This window comes from Thunnus albacares, chromosome 18 (assembly GCF_914725855.1).
Source record: "Thunnus albacares chromosome 18, fThuAlb1.1, whole genome shotgun sequence".
In the NCBI taxonomy this organism is placed as follows: domain Eukaryota; kingdom Metazoa; phylum Chordata; class Actinopteri; order Scombriformes; family Scombridae; genus Thunnus; species Thunnus albacares.
This window is the reverse complement of record NC_058123.1, coordinates 15,696,154-15,713,913: the sequence shown is the minus strand read 5'-3', so window position 1 is coordinate 15,713,913 and position 17,760 is coordinate 15,696,154. Positions and strand designations below refer to the sequence as shown.

At 40.1% G+C, this 17,760-nt stretch overlaps 1 protein-coding gene across 1 annotated transcript; it reads right to left on the bottom strand.

The window, feature by feature from the left end:
* Window positions 1-239: 239 nt before the first annotated feature.
* gdnfa (glial cell derived neurotrophic factor a) lies at window positions 240-8,856 on the bottom strand. The gene is made up of 3 exons (XM_044334060.1): window positions 6,099-8,856; window positions 4,948-5,178; window positions 240-2,149 (listed from the first exon to the last, which is right to left on the bottom strand). The coding sequence occupies exons 2-3, from the start codon at window positions 5,150-5,152 to the stop codon at window positions 1,587-1,589; spliced, it is 768 nt and encodes a 255-aa protein (XP_044189995.1). The 5' UTR covers window positions 5,153-5,178; window positions 6,099-8,856; the 3' UTR covers window positions 240-1,586.
* Between the last annotated feature and the right edge of the window lie 8,904 nt (window positions 8,857-17,760).

Below are 17,760 nucleotides of genomic sequence, written 5' to 3'. Positions count from 1 at the left end.
ACATCAGTGTCGCGATGACAGTCGCTACAGTAGCTAGAGCTTCCTTAAACCGCCTTCACCAAAATGCCTTTGCCGGCGGGGTTATTTGGTTAAGACTCATATTAGAGGATCACTTTCAAATCCCCTTTCAGGGAGTAAGACCTGTCTGTCAGAGCCGAGACAGAAACACAGGCAGTCCCGTGAACTTTAAAGCCTATTGGGACAGTAACTGCTACAAAGCCTTTGCTCAGACTTGGTGCAAGGCCAGAGTGAGGTTTCAGGTAACGCATGCTGATAGGCAGGCATTCTAGCAGCTTCTGTACTTTGTGACTCAAAGGATGGATCCTCAAAGGCACCTACAGATCCTCAGAGACCACTACTCTCATGATGATTTTATATTTCTATTAGAAGATGTCATGACTCCTCAGAGGAAACAATTCTGGTCAATTGTTTGGAGTGACATTAGAGCTATTCTGGATTATTAATTTGAAAGTTGTCTTGAAAATAAACAGCAGCAGAGTTGTATGTCTCCTTGTAAACATGTAAACGGCATGTGATTGATTGATTATGAGTCCCAGGTGGTGTGAGTTGTATGGTCACATGAGGTTAATGTCCTCCCAAAATGTTCCAAAACAAAAGATCAATTCAAACAAAAAAGCTTCTATTGGTCCCCTCCTCTATGTCTCTTTCTACTCTTGTTTAACTTGACAGTTAATGATGATCTTTTTTGGACGTATGGATTGAGATACCCTGGAATCTAAGTGAAGCGAATAAGCATTATCGGGATGTGTGTGTGGGTGAGTGTTTTGCGATTCTGGATCACCGTGTAAGATTATGCTTGAGAAAAATGCTCCATTTTGGCACCATCCAGGACAAAACAAAGCTTTTAAATAAATAAGAAAAATGACAATTTCTTCTCATAAAATGGATTGAAATAAATAACAATAAGTTAATTCCATCTTAATAAATATACCTCTTACACACATGTGTATATATATGTATATAGTATATATTTATATAAATGATTGGATTTCATGTTGATGCGTTGCACCAAAAAAGTCTTTGCTGAACGCTGGTGTGGTACTTCTCATCCCTTGGCTCTGAATGTAAATGTCAACATCCAGAGTACGCAGTGGAAGTGATTTAGGATGCAGCTGAATATACTCCTCCAATCTCCGTGAGTCTTAGGAGCCAGTTATGGAAAAACTGATGTTCCTGGGAAAATGAATTCTTCCAGGCAAAAAAACCCAAGTTTTTTTGCACTCATCTTTTAAGAAAGCCCAGTGAGCAAATCTGGAAGTGTAACAGTATTGTTTCTTCAAATTGGTTCACACCTGATACGAGTACGGACTGTCAAAAGTTAAATGTACAGTTTGCTTTTTTTAGCGGCTGCTCTGATGTCTTTCAGGTCAGAGATCTGTCAGTATACTCACCTGTGTTTGATGGTTACTGATAAAAATGAGACGCATTACACTCCCTTTTCAGCCTCATATGCCCATTTCCAACAGTGATTTTACTGCCTTTGCTGCGCCAGCTTGTAAAAAGGTGATCCTTAGTTCACTGGTGCTGGTCATGTCTGTTATTTTGTCACGTCAAATGTGACTTCCTCAGACACAGCCACACTTCCTGGCAGAATGCTTCTTCAGTGTGTGATACACCACATTGTCGTCCAAGAAAGATAAGTCATCGTCAAAAGCGATGGGCCGACAGCAGGTGCGAGAGGGCGTGTCCTTGTCCAGCTTCTTGTTGTGCGTGAGGTTGTTGAGGATCTTGTCATAGTTGGTCTCCGCCTCGACACAGGGGCCGCTGCAGTACCGGAAGATCAGCTCCTCTTTAGTCTGGTAGCCCAGCCCCAAGTCCGTCACATTGAGATGGACCTCCTTCAGCAAGCAGCCTCGACTCTGCACTGATATCCTCTCTCTCCCCCTCTCGCCTCGGCCTCCTTTACCGCCTCGGCTTCCCCCTCGCCCCCGACTGCGCCTCCTGTCGCTGTGTCCTCTGCCCTCGCCTCTTGATCCTCCTGTGTTTGCTGCTCCCCTCTGTCTCTGCTCTCTCCGCCCCCTGGGGCCCCCGCTGCTGGGCTCTGATGATCTCCGGAGTCTGCCGATGGTAGCCTCGATAAAATCCATTACATCATCAAACTGCTCTGGATAGGGACCTGTGATGTCATCTGGAAGATAAAGAAGAAACAGGTTCACTTATAAAGCTGGTTTTAAAATGAGAATTTCAGCACCGACATGAACAAAGAATCACTTTCTGAAATGATTTACTGTGATCACAAGCTGTATGAGCCGTGAAGACAGAATTATAACCACCCGTGTGACAAGACAACTATTAAATATTAATAATAACAGCATGGGGGCATTAAACATTACACAAACATAAATTTCAACAAGGAATGTGTGAATGCACATTAAAAATTATGTGGTGAAAGTTCGATGAAGGCAATAAAGTTCTAAAAAAAAAAAAAAAATTATGTGGTGAGAAAGAGCAACGTTATAGACCGAGACTAATTTAAAAAATACTAAAATATAAGGAGTATTTACATAAATTTAAAAATGCAGATGAAACTGTATGCACATAACCTGCAAAACTAATAATAATAATAATTCAACAAACCATCTGGACTGAGATACAATTTGTGCAGAAAAAAATGATGAACATTGCTGTTGACAGAACATGTTTATGGTCATATGCACGGCTAAGTGTCCAAAAACACGTGCTGACACAAATTCAGACAATGTCCATAAATACTGAGAAATGTGCAGATCAGAAACGGTGCATGCTGATTTATAGATTAGTCTCAGGCGGAGGAATGCACAGAGCAGTCCAGAGTTTGTTTACACGGACGTGCAGGTGCCCTGCAGTAACTCCTTCCAACATGGCTGAGAGTATGTTGTGGGCATGAGTTGGAGGCTGAAGGTCAGAGGGTGTTATCAGTTCAAGTTTGAGATTTGTTTTGGTTAGAGAGGAAGACAAAATTGCATGAATGGGATGAGGGCAGACTTGATATTGCATAAATAACATGGCCAGACATTGAAACAGACGATGATACTTTCACCACTTCAATTATACAGCATTAGTTAGCAACTGCCTGTATTGAACCAGGAGGCGCAGACCAATCACACCACCACAAGAGATGCAGTGTGACGTTGTTTTTTTTAGTTATTTTAATCTTTGATGAATGTAATTTTAGAATGCTGAGACTTCAAAGGCCAAATAAAAGGAAATCATATGCTTTGAGTCATTTGGATGGAATAGATTGTAATCCGCTCAAAAATTCAAAACATGCATCAGCACAGCTCTCTGCCATCTGCTGCGAGCGGCGATGAGGCCAGCTGAAAGTCTTGGACCCTCCTGCGCTACATGTTGATTCTATTATAGAGAAACATCTCTCCTATGCCAATGTCTGTAGGTCTGGTGACAATGAACTATGAAGATCAAGGACGCATATTGTTCTGAAATAAATCAACTAATTACAGATGTGTGTGTCTGTGCATGTGAGTCATCATGCTACATGTTTGTCAAGAAGTCAGGGCAGCGGGGTGCGATGTCTGGCAGGTGGTGTTGTGGTTAACGCGGCCTCTCTGTTACAGTGTCACCTAACTCTCCTCTCTTACCTGTTCCTGTGGCAGAGCACAGGCCACCTGATCCGCCTGTGCTCCACAGCTGATTGGGCCCCCGCCCACATATCAGGTGAGGCAGGGCCAATCTGTTTAGACACACCTGCCCTTTGATTTAGACACCTCCTATTGTATGTCATTTGACAGGCAGGGTTGCTACAGTGTACACCTGCTGACAGACTGGGCTGGTGGCAGCAAATTGAGTGATTCATGGCGCAACTCTTGCCACAGTTTTATGCCACAACCCTGCAGATTCAATACTAAATAATCAGTAATCACTTGGTTTTCTTTTAGCATGTTTTTTCTGTTGCCTGCGTAGATTTCTGTCTTAAAAAGAAACCTTGTTCTCTGACTTTACGCGCAAACCGAAAGACCCACCCCCTCTATGAGCTACAGTGTTGTTTACACTATTAGTGCATAGTTAATGGTCTTGGGTTACACAGCAGATCAGTGATGTCACCGCCGTCCAAACAGAATATGAGGTGGCAGCACAAACATTTGTCCAAATGTTCCATTCCTTATCTAGTTCTTGGCCACGTTCACTTATATGTGAAGATGATACAGTGTCACATTGATCCAAACAAGATAAATTCCTACCCACGGTTGCTGTTAAAATGAACATAAACACAGAACTCTCACTTGACGCTTCAAACTTTCCAGTGTTGACCAGCCTCTCTCCACAGAATTCCCGTGATCTGTTTCACCCTGCAGTCTCTAAAACATGCCATGATTTCTGACTTTTGGCAGATGGGCAAAGGTCATGGGTCTCTAAGTCGTAGAGGGGCAGAGGTGAACATAAACAATGGGAGCGAGCTAAAAATGTTTGGGATCAGAGTTGTTCATACTCGTATTCATTCTGCTTGCTTGTTTTGACATCGGTGTGATGTAACCCACAGCAGCAATAAAACACAAATTAAGATCTTCCATCTGATAACCTGCCTTTCTGACATCCTTATCAATGTAGGACTCTCCAGCAGTCGCTCACCCCACTGCATATTACGTTATGTGCTGTTTCTCAAGTGTAATTAGTCAAGAAAGGCCGTATTACTTCCCAGGAAATTGACTAACACACATGACTGAATTGCCCCGGCATAAAATGCAACCTATGAGGTAATGTGCTCCTGACTGAAATCATCTCAAAAGTCAAAGCACAGTAGTGCATGCCAACAATTATTTCCTTTATCTTTCAGTTGCTACAAGTTGCATGTTGTTTAAAAGAAGTTTGCACAAACAGCGCATGTCTATAGTGTGACCCCCATATGGGCCAATTATCCACCATTCAAGAGACTATCACAGTGACTGCACATCACGAAAACATTTTGTCAAAACATGCCGTGCGCCTTACATTGATCCTCCATGGAGATCTCCTGCAGGTTGTGGTCTTTGCGCTGGAACTTTGGCTGGTTGTCCTCCACAGACAGGGTCGCAGATTCACTGTAGCTGCTGGGGAAATAAGTCCTCTTGGCTGGCTGAGTGTTTTGGTAGAGAGGCCGTGTAGCAACAGAGCTCAGGAGCAACAAACACGTGGCCAAAACATCCCATAACTTCATCTTAGACTCAGTTCCTATGAAGAAGGCTGCAAGGAATAAGAGAGTGTGTTTTATTTCAAGTAGGGAAACAAAACAAATCAAGTAGCAACAAAAAACATTTGAAATATTTCTTAACATCACGCACAACAAGAATGTAGGCCAGGCTCTGGTTTATAATGAAGTCAGCAAAGTGAGATTGTGTTGTGGCCAGATCTACCCTGACTCATTCTGTATTAATAACTATGTGTCATCATGTCAAATCTTTGATCATTCACTTTGTCTACTAGTGGAGTTTCTTGTAAATATCACTGCAGACATACCAGAAATTCCCAGTCAATAAATCACAATGAAACACAGCCCATAATAAACATAAATAATTCGATATACCTGATGTAACATAACCACAAACTATAAAAACAATAATGCGTAAATTTGTGCGTAAAAGTACTGCATTGTTTTACAATTACAAACAACATTTGTGATTAACCAACAACCTGATACTTTTTTATTCTCTCGTGAAGGCCAGACTTATTAGGATTATAAGATGATATATTCATGTTGAGGGATCAGTTCAGCTCTTGCTACTTGTAATGAGGCACGGAGGGTGCGCCTCACACAAAAATGCGTTGGTTAAAGCACGCACCAAAGCGTGTTGGCAACGATAGCCTAAATAATGGTGCGAGTTGGCCAGATGGCGATCCCCAAAGCTTACGTGACTCTGTCTAATGGCATGTTGAGTCTGCAGTAAACCTAAACAGCTATGCATGGATAAATACTGGGCTTAAACATGCTATGCAAAAGTCCTAACAACTGTTTTCTACAAATGCACAAGTTGCATTTCTCATCTTTATTTCAACGAAAATCTCTAAAGTGAGGCTCATGTGTCCTTGGCGCACAAATAATCAGAGGATATGAGAGTATTTTATTTTACACTCAGTAATCATAACATGTATAGTGTTTCACTTACCTTAAATATGGCCCATGCAGACCTGAAACTGGCTTGGCTGTTGGTGTTAAAATCCAAACAGAAAACGCGACTCATTTAGCGTCCCAAGCTGAATCAGCTACAAAATCGTTTTTTAACAGCCGCAATCCGAAAATTTCCTTCAAACGAGTTCAAATTCAGTTTATGTCCAAATAGGGGGGGAAAAAAGGTGAAATACCGCACAGGTGTGTTTTTCATACTTCGATCCAGCGCACCAAACCATGCGTCTTCCCACACTTTGGAGTCCAAAGGTAGGTGGTGGAGAGAGCGGACCAAGTGCCACTGCGCCTCGCGGGGTGCAGTTGCAGTCGCTGATTAATTGGATGCTACGTTTCCACGTTGGAAATCCGAGAGAGATCCACCATCTCTGACTGAAAGTAGTCCAATGAAGACATCAGCCTCTCCAGCGCGTATGAGGTGCAAAAGGTGCACGATATATGTTTTCCAGAGTGCGTGAAGCTCTTGTTTGCCTCTTGATAAAAACAGAGACCGCGCCGTTATATCCAGAAGTGCGTTACAGTTTCATAATCGCCAACATTTGACAATATCTTGACATGGTAAGCAACACATATGGGGGTATTTACTCTCCATTTTCTCCAGGTCATATAGCGTTTATGTTGCTCGAAGGGTTTCCACACGCGCTGTCCTCATACTGGACTGAAGCAGGACAGATGTCTGCGCATAACACCGCACCGGGCGCAGAGGGCAGTTTGGAGAGATTTATAGTTAAGTGCGCTCTGACGTTTGGGGCAGTTGGTGTCCGCCCCTCTTTTATAGATCCCTGCAAGAGCAAACTGTGAGTAACAGAGGTCCGCATATCTCTCCAAACCACCCCTGGAGCCCCGTTTTGAGGAGCGCAGTTTTCAGATGTCTAGGGGATTATGTCACACATCCTGATGTCCTCGGATTAGATTTCAGTATGCGGAATGCGATTTGGAGATGTTCTGTTGCGATGCATGTTTCTAAGCTGATCTCCGCGCACAGTGCGCACCGGTGTCAAGTTCCGTCTGATGGCTACACACATCTCAAATTTAAGAGTCCCGCTTCACTTGCTATTTACTAGAACATATTTGTAAATACGCAGACGAGCATTTAAGGAGCAGTGGACACTTTGATAGGAAATGACAGCCTATGGAGGAATTTCCACTCCAAATCTATTACACAAAAATGTAATTCACAAACACCTCGGAGCATCTGGTCATTCAATAACAAGTTTCTTGTCAAGGTGAGCCCGGGGCAACACTGCACAGACCACAAAAGAACTAAGCTGTGATGTGGCACCTGAGAAAGGCTTTCTATCACCCTTCATGATTTACAAGCCACACTTACCTTTCATCTTCTGCAAAAAATGAATTCCACAAGTTACACAAGTCCTTTAAATATGAAAGTAATTTGTGTTAATGTGCCAGAGGAGACCAGCTCCATCCAACAACTAAACACACGCTTTCCAAGAAGCATTCTGGTTTTAGTTTAACATGTGAAAAGCTGCTAACGATGGCTGTTTAATAAAAGGATGAAAATCCAAGCACTGACACTTTTAATCCACGCTGGCTTATCTGTTTTTCATTGGTATTAAGGTTCATGCTTGTTTGCTCTTGGGATGAAACTTCTTGTCAATACATGTTTTCTTTCAAGCATTTATGTGGCGCCCTACCCATTCTTAAAGTATCTGCGTAGTACTGAGCCAAGTCCTCATTGTATGGACTCTTTTCTGTTATGTTCTCACATGGTTTCATTGTGTTGCTTGACAGCTACTAATGTTTCATTTGTCAGGATACAACTGTCTGAATTCATATAATTTGTTTTTGTTTGTAACTTTATGGTAGTCTGGCCCTGACTCATACCCCCTTTCACAGAGTAATTATTTTTGCACAATAACAAAAAATCTCTGGTGTTTTGAATGAGTTCGTGTGTGTTTTAGTGTCAGTATAGATGCACTAGTGACATTCTTCTGTCATCATTGTCCTGCTATTCCACTCTTTACTATCAACCAACATCTTGCAATAGGAATGTTCTAAATGTATTAACATGTGGCATTTATATATCACAAAAAAGTAATATTATTGTCTTGTAAACAGTGACTCAATAAGCTTCCTCCCTACATAGTGTTGATGGTTACAAAGTGATTACTGAATACAAATTTAACAGCAGACACAACTATAATAACATCATTTGACATATCTAAGTTGTCCACACTTTTACTTCCGATATTGAGATATGACTTGGGTAAACTGTATGAGCTGCTCTGTCATAACTGAAACTGAGCCCAGTCCCTGTGATTTAGGTGTTGCAGCGATCCTTCCCATCAGCGGCCATAATTCACTCTGCCTTCCTAATCACTGAAGCATCACACTAGCTCAGAATAAGCAATAAGTGGACAGCTTCTTTACACACATTATTTACATGCAAAATAATCATTTTTTTCAACAGGAATGTTCTGAAAACACTGGGTGACGTTCCCTTGCCACTGCATGCTGGAATAGCCTCCAGGCTCCCATTTTACCCCAAACAGGAATAAACTGGTAAAGAGAATGAATGAAAGGAAATCTGTGCTTATATAAACAAGCTCAAATGCATGAATATAATGTGAACTGGCATATGGTTGATTATAATAAAAGACTGAGTCATTTGAAAGCAGAGCCAGCGTTGTCAGACTTGTGCGTGGTTCTTCCAGGTTAGAGAAACATGAGCTGAAAAGTGCAGTTATGCCGGCAAAACTGCTGTAATCACATTTATTTAATTTACAATCTCATTATTACTTATGTTGTTAGAAAACTGAACTGATATTCTATAATCAGTCTGATGTACAACTAAATCCAAAAATAAAGACTGGTCCAATGATAGAAATTCATACAGAACATTACTTTATTATTATATATTTAACTGTTATCATTTAATTCTTTATCAAATCTTTATGGTTACTGTATATACTGTATAGTCCTAAAACACATAGTGTATATGGAAAGCATCATATTTTAAACATATCATTGTACAACATATACTTTAATCTACTGTAAATCCAACACAAAATTACTTCAATTGCATTTGTAGAGGAATATTAGAAAAAAATAAGTTGATTAATTGACAGAATTTTAATAATCACTCAATTTTTAAGCAAAAATGCATACAATTCCCAGGCTATGGTTTCCATTCTGGTTCCAAATGTGTATATTTGTTTGTCTTCTGTGATAATACATTGAAAATTTTTGACTGGCGGTCAAACAAAACAAGCAATTTGCAGAGGTCAACCTGGGCTCAGGGAAACTGAAGCAGACATTTTAGCACCATGAAATACATTTTATTAATGACTGGGTAACACGTCAGTGCATATGACATGTCAGGCAAGTGTAGGACACAGCCTGCTCAGACATATGACAGACAGAGGCTGTATTGTTTATTGATATCTGCAGCAGTGTCACCAAAGGATTCCTCTGTGACCTTCGTCTGTCTCATCGAGACAGAGTTGTGAAGATAATGGTCACTGAAAATAGAACCATTTTAGAGAGTTCCTTTATGTGAGAGCGCTGCGCAGTCTGAGGGTGTCATGAGTCCCCTGAGCTGAATACTTGAGTGACTATAATAAATATTAATTTGTTTGGAGGAGAAACATGAGTAAGCTGAACGAATCACCACCACATGGGGTGTGAGGAAGAGACTCGTCACTCACACAGAGGAGCCTTCTTCCATTATTTGTGCCACTGAATAGACAAGCACCTCAATTTTTGATGACAAGCCTCCGCAGAGCACTAAAATTCCCTCAGATGGAAATAACAAGTACTCCCTACAGGGTTTATGGGAAAATATAACAATACTAGTGCAAATAATGCAAATCACTGCAGCTGTTTCTGTTTAACATAGAATTGTAAAAAAAAAAAAAAAATACAAAACAAATGTTGCAGATGGCGAATCGTTTTTCTCTTTCTACGAGTCTTTGGGTATCTGTCTCCTCGTGTTTGATAATGAAGTGTTTAAATCATTATGTTTAAGCTCAACGTGATATGACAAACAACTGGCAACTTGTTCATGGTTATGTTAATATGTTTTCTGCCTCTTGATTCCATGAGTCACTGTTTCATGTAATATGCAGTAAAAGTGGGACATCTGTGGGCCAGTTTAACATGTTCTTCATTCCCACTTAACAATGTTTTCTTTGATGTCTAAAAAATTACAAGACTATGCATAATCCTAAGAGAAAGATGACACAATAAATAAAACTCAATGAACAAATCAACTGAGGACAAACAACAACTGACATATTCATTTACAGCATTATTGTGGTTTAGATGATTCATATTTTGACGTCCTTGCTGCACCCACAAGTGGAACTTGGAGATGGTTAAGATGAATACAGCTTCATCAGTATTTTGTTTGTCAGTCATGTTTAAAAATCTGTTTTCATATAAAAACCTAGTGTGTCAAAAACCCACAGCTAGATTTGTTCATAAGGGTGTTGTAGAAAATGAGCTGGTGTGCTCAGTGCAGGATGGTGGTGTGGGACATCTTTTGCTTTCACCAGTTAAGCCAATTAGTACCAAGTGAGCATTACTATAAATCCATAACAGACTTCCATGGATTGTTGCAGACCAGCTGCATCCTTTCATGGTGATCAAAGTGTGCCGTGTTTATACTTCTATATTGGATAATTTCACTGGGATAATACAATGTCACAAGTACACATCATGCCAAAATAGTTCTAGGAACAAGAGAGTGACTTTGGTTCACACAGGGTGCACAATGTCTTTTTAAAAAGCAGCAGGAACTCTATGAGATTATTGTAGTTATTGAATAAAATAAGAACATCCACATGAAATATGTTCTGAACATTTGCTCAAAGTAAATACAGTATACTGGATTGTATTGGTGTACAGTAAGACCCAGTAAAATGCACGGGGCACATGCCATGTTACACATGTTGTTGATTTTATTTAGGTTTTTATTTAACAGTGGTTGAATGTAACTACTTTTTACTTTTTTACTCAAATACTGTGCTTAAGTTCAATTTTGAAGTACTTGTACTTTATTTGAGTATGTATTTCAATTGTATGCTAGTTTATACTTTTGCTTCACTACATTTCAGGAAGAAATGCACTTTTTAATCCAGATTAAGACACACAAACCCTGTGCTGATATTATAAAATATGATTCATTGCTATAGATTAAACTACACAACAGTGCATAGTTCACCATTAGCTTGCACTTCACCAGTCACAACATTAAAATGTTTACAAGTCAATGCATCAGTATCAATAATCTAGTGATATAATATGTAATATTATAACACTGACAGGAGCTATTCCACTGCATAATATTTTAGTACTATGCAGATGTACTTTCACTTTTTATGACATTTTGCTGATGATACATCCATACCTTTACTTAAGACTAGACTTTTACTAGTAATGGAGTATTTTTACATAGTGGTATTGCCACTTTTACTTAAGTAAAGGATTTGAATACTTCGTAAACTGCTGATATTTGATGCTGTTAAAGAGGACTAAGAAGCCAACCAGCGTACTAGTTTTGAACTTCAGTAAAAAAAGAAAGCATTTTTCTTTTACTAGTCATTATAAAGGAGGAACAGGAATTTAAAATAACTGATATGTTGAAATCACTCTCAATTAACTGACCTATATTAGATAAGTTGATTTTTGCATAATTTGATTATTTGGTGATGAGGGCAGTTTTTTTTGGAACAAACATCAGCATCTGGCCACTGATAGAGACTGAGCCACCTATAGCACACCACATAATCTTGGTGTGAACAATAAAACTTTTTGAGAGTTTGTGTGAATGCAGTGAAAGGAATACATATACTATACAATATGATGCATTTATGAAGCTAATAATAACACAGTGTCTGAAGGGTGTAACCCAATTCCATAATAATTTCTTAAACTGTAGTTTACATTGGTGTTGTATTAGATTTCATTATACTGCAAGGTGAACCTACTGTAATATTGAGGATGGAAAAAATAGCTGAAATCTATAGCATTGCATTATCAAGGTTTTTCTTTCATGGTGCCCATTCTACGCACAGAAGCCCAAACTCCTTATCACAGTGCTTTTGGCATTTATGCTGATCAGTAGCCTCTCATTCTTATTCTGCAAGAAGTTGTGTGCAGAAGTTGGCCGTTGTCTGCCAGAGTGAGCTCAGCTGTCAGCGGGCACAGAGCCCTGAATCACCCTTGGCACAGTGGTGGAGAGACAGAGAGCAGGTAGTCAGGCCAGATACTGAAGGATTCACATAGCTTTCAGCTTATCCATTAGGACATGCTACAATTCAGATATGGCTCGCCGCCAAATGCCCAGCCATTGTGGCATTCAGTACAGTATTTCCATCTGTTTTACTCATTGCTCAAACATTTCATATGAGTATTTGTTGGCATCGTTCACACGCAGATTGAATGCATGCAAAAATACGTGCTTGCATGTGTATGTGTGTGTGTGTGTGTGTGAGAGACTGTGCGTGTGAGTGAGTGTGTGTAAATGAGATCACTTGGTACTATCAAAGTGCAGGCAGGACTATGACACTGTTATAAATAGACGAGAGGAAGTAAGGAAGGTTAAATCTCTCAAACACAGATACTAAAAGTGTAGCGGGAGCCGTTTAAAAGCCCACATGTCCTTTTAGACCTACAGTATTTCAACACGTTTAGATTATGTAAATTTTTTGGCATACCCTTGCTACATAGTGTGGATGGTGGACTGAGGTTGTCACATAATTGAAGTGTACTTATTACTTATTAAAGCTTTTTAATCAACTGTATGGGCTGATTAAAAAGTTACTTCTGTTTTCTTCTCAGGGTGAATGCTATATGAAGGTTTAGACTGTTGTTACATTGCTGTAGCCTGCTATAGCTGCAGGGTGTGTGAAGAGCTTATTATTGGTCAAGGGTGAATTATCACCTGTGAGCAAATGGGAATCCAGTAAGCTCTCTCCCACGGACCAGTGACTTCACTGGGCTGTGATGGAAACGATGAATTTGAAGGTTCTTCAAGTGGAGCAGAGTGTTGTGTTTTTAGTCTGACCATTCACCAATACCGATGAAGGATTTAGGGAATAGTTTTCCTCAAGTATGAACGACTGGACAGGCAGGATACATGGATAGACTTTCTGGGATGCACTCGGGACAGCTTGAGTTTTGCCCAAATCCTGAACACTTCCAGGTGCATCTGTGTCCATGAGCGTCTGCATGACAAAAGATGGATTGAAAAAGGAATTTCACAGGAAATGTATAATTTATTATACGGTGGGCCATATGTCCAAACATACACATAACACTATGCCTGTGGAAACAGCAAGAGTTTCTGTGGTTAGATTGATAGAGCTGCTTGACATAATATTTTAGTGCTATGCAGACATACTTTCACTTTTAGTATTATACGCACATCACATTTTGCTGATAATACTTCCATACTTCTACTTATGTAACATTTTGAAGACTAGATTTTTACTAGGAATGAAGTATTTTTACATAGTGATAGCACCACTTTTAGTTAAGGATTTGAATACTTCGTCCACTGCTGATATTTGGTGCTGTTAAAGAGGACTAAGAAGCCAACCAGCAAACTAGTAGAGAACTTCAGTAAAAAAAGAAAGTATTTTTCTTTTCCTAGTCATTATAAAGGAGGAGCAGGAATTCAAAATGACTAATACGTTGAAATAACTCTTCATTTACCGATCTATAGATAGAGTTGCTCGACCCCTTTAATTCAGCCCTACATCATCCTTCACTGCCGGCCTTCGACAGCCTGTAATCCTGACCGCTGATATCTACCTGGCATGACTTTGACCCCTGACTTTCGGCAGCTGTCAGTGGTGCCCCTCATCGAAGAGGGGACATGTGGGATACTAGCACTCCTCCCCAAGGTGGCACAGTGTCAGACTCTATACTGGCTTTACGGTTTTTAGCATTCAAAGAGCGTCCGACAGGGCCTCCTCCTACCGTGTTACTAAACAAACAGGGCTGGCTAAGTGCTGATCACAACCACTGGGTGAAGATGAAAAGCTCCCTGGGGAAAGGGACGCAGTTACGTTGCTTGTTGTCCATTTGTTTTATGTATGTGTATCAGTTTACATATTTTGAAGCGAGCTATTTTGATTATAACCTCTAGCCTTCAAGCCTGCTCGCTGCACGGCTCGGCTAAAAGTGTGAGCGCACGAAGATGGGTCTTGACTTTCACAAAGCTTCCCTGTCCCCAACGTAACAAGGTCACACTAATTGGAGAAGGAAGTGGTGAGGATGTCTTTGGGACGGAGCGGCAGAGTTAGAGAGTGATAGCAGAGAGGGTCAGATCCAGTTTCTACTCTGGTTCCCTGTTCTAATCCAGCCTGGTATGTGTTGAGATCAGAGCAGGTCCCTTTCACTGCAGCCATCCGGTGGCGGTGCAGTGGGACTTGATAAGTCTGTATTTCCTGCTGCTCATTCACTGTAAAAAGCACTAGACGACAGTCTGGCGGAAGCTCCCCTTGACAGCCAAGTTCACCAAAAGAAACTTAAAATGAAGTGACCCCACAGAAACAGTCCCACAGTCAATTTCAGGTCCTAACCCCTAAGAAACATGGCACTAGACAGCTGTGTGTTCGCCTTGATGTATTTATGTCAGCTGCTTACATAAATACACTGTGACACACATACACATTCACACTCATACACGTGGGCCTGTGTGTTAAGAGTGCATGCACACACAGTTACAAAGACACACACTAACACATACACACACACATACATACACTGACACACATTGAGGCATAGACACACACAGGCACACACACATATCATGCTCACTGTCAGTAATACCCGGAGGATATTATATCTATCTCAGCAGACTGGACAGTTGATCAGAGCCACTTTGATGTAAATCACGTAGTGCAGTCCTCTCGGAAATTGCTTGAATTGTAAGTATTAGAGAGGAATCTTGTTCTCGGATTAATCAGTTGATACACTGACTCACATCTGACTGATTCATTCACAGCATGTATTTTGTTTATTTTTTCTCTTTTTTGTACATTTGATGGTTTTACACATTAATATGCTGATTTAGATCTGTAGGTTTAGAGTCAGTTGGGAAGAGTGCTTTATCTATGTGTTCAGCAGCTACAAAGATCGGTCCCCAATGTTTTTAGCATAGCTTAGCATTAATACTGAAAGCAGGTGAAACTGCTATCCTAGTGCAATCATGACATGAAAAAATGTGTCTTTAAACAACTTCAAAGCTGTGAATTTAACAGCAAAGAAGTGTTTTCTTAGAAACATCAGAGTTGATTCTGAAGTCAACCACAAATAGTGTTACAATAGGTCATTTTTTGTACTTCATATTATATACTGTATTCTGCCAGTAACCATCTGCTTATCCCACACACCCAGGTCAGAAATCACATAGTAGTGAATCACTTTATGAATTCTACATAAATGAGTTTGATGTTCTAATACTCCTCACCCATTGCAGTCTGGTTTATAGGTGTCTTGTACTGACATTAATGTGCATTCTTTCCATTAAATAGACTGACTAAGTCACTCCAGACAAAAGTTATAATAATCCTGCATTGTCCCATAATGCTTAAAAATGCACACACACCAATACTGCAAGCTGACAAGACACAAACGCACACCTCCGTATGTAGAACATGGCTCACACACTGCTAGGGTTAGAAGTTCAGATTTTAACTGTGGCCACCCATGTTAAAATGTATAAACTCCTGGTCCTGCCAGGCAGTCCAAATCCATTAAGGACAGATGTGGACGAAAGTGAGGTGAACTTTTCCAGCCCTGACAAATATGACTCATGATTATGCTAAACAGGATGTGGTGTCTCCCTGTGTTTCACATTTCCCTATTATTAAATTACATTACCACTTCAACACTTTACAGACTCGGGTATGAGGAGTATTAGCAGATACTGTTACTCAGTCATACCACTAGACAAACACTGCCCAGTTGCTCTTGTAATGAAAAGAAAGGTGAGTCAAATGTGGCTTCAACCTTGAACTTTTGTTTTATGAAAAGCACATAACAAGCGGCTTACAATAACAAACTGAATGGAGCTTAAAAAGAGACAATTGGCTGTAATACCACAATAATCTAATCAGTTCACATGGGAGTAGAGGTTATGGGAAACTACTCTTCCAAGGTCAAATAAATTAGTGATAGCTACTGGTTGTAAAGTGTAGGTGAATCTCAGCTGTAATTTATTAGACTAATTAAACAGTACAGCCTTGGTGGTATCTTATTAAAAAGACAGCAAAAATGCAACTTGACACAAACCTAAACCACTTTAATACCTAGATTTAGAAATATTCTGCTTTTAAAGAACTTCAGATTAATAAGAATAACATTAAGACACAGTGTTGAACCAGTGTAGGTGTGTCTGTTCTTACCGGGATTATTGGCAATACTGTCGAGTGTAAACTGCTGATAAAGAACAGACAATTAGGATGATGGGATAATCAAGTATGTTATCGTCTTTATCAAAACATGGAGATCGGGTTTATTGTTTAGCTCCAAGGACAAGAATGATTTGTAGTGACTCATCTGGGGGCGGAGAGAAAATTTCAAACTCTTTTCATTAGTTGTTTTGAGTCTACCTGATAGCTGAAGTATCTGGAGACGTACGCTTGGGTTCGTAGGTCAAGGTTCAGGTGTCAGATGTTGAATTGCTCTGGGCATGCTTTTGTCTGGCCTCTTAAAGAAAATGTTTGTGAACTTTGTCAAGAAATATGTCAAGTTCATAAAACACATTTGAGTGTAAAGTTACAAATTTTAATTCAGTAACATTAACCGTTATCAATTTTATTCATCAATTCTAATCTAAAGGCACTGATGAGAGAACGGTACTCTTAAAGATTGGTGCGACGCATGGCAACATATGAACTTTATCATGACTGTAACAAGATAATCTGGCGTCATATCACACATCACTCCCATTCCGAGACACTTTACCAGTTTAAGCCTGAAAATACTACAGCTGTCTTTTCTGACCTGTGACAGGCGATCTTGCTGCAGGTTAGGATGCTGAGTCGGGTTCATGTTACTAACAATTGGTATGTGCGAGTTTGTGTGTAGAATCACCAGCAACACTATTTGACACGCTGAAACAGCTGAGAACACTATGGATGAACGATAGCCTCGTGAATGGATGTGACAGATAGGTAGATATATGGTTATATGGATAGTCAGACAGGTGATACATAGATAGCTAGACAGATACATATAAAGATCCTTATCAAAGTGTTAAAAAAGATGTATGGCATTGTAAAGTAATAAAATTCAGTAAATGTAAAAGTTTCGGTTCCTGTACGGTAAGTTCAGAGCACCCTTTGTGGTTAATTATAGGTCAGCTGAAGGGTCAATTATCCAACTCTCTGTGAGGATCAACACACTCATGCATTCCTTTAGAAATATTTTTCTGCTCTTTAAAAAATACTGTTTTCACCAGGGGGACAAGTGCGCAGAGGGTAAAGCTTTGGAAAGAGACGACTATCGTATTTCTAATACATTTCTTCTCAGAACAGAAGAATCTTTGTACCTGTTGCAAGTGTAAAACAGAGAGGTGTCAAAAGTGAAATGCGATCGGCATATCTGACAAAGGGGAAACTGCTGTGAGGGATCAGTTCAGAGACAGAAAGACCCGGCTCCCCGCAGCA

Coding starts and splice junctions, on each gene's coding strand:
- gdnfa (XM_044334060.1), bottom strand. CDS start 5,152: ATGAAGTTATGGGATGTTTTGGCCACGTGTTTGTTGCTCCTGAGCTCT. Junction 2,150..4,947: donor GATCTCCATGGAGGATCAAT/GTAAGGCGCACG, acceptor TTTATCTTCCAG/ATGACATCACAGGTCCCTAT.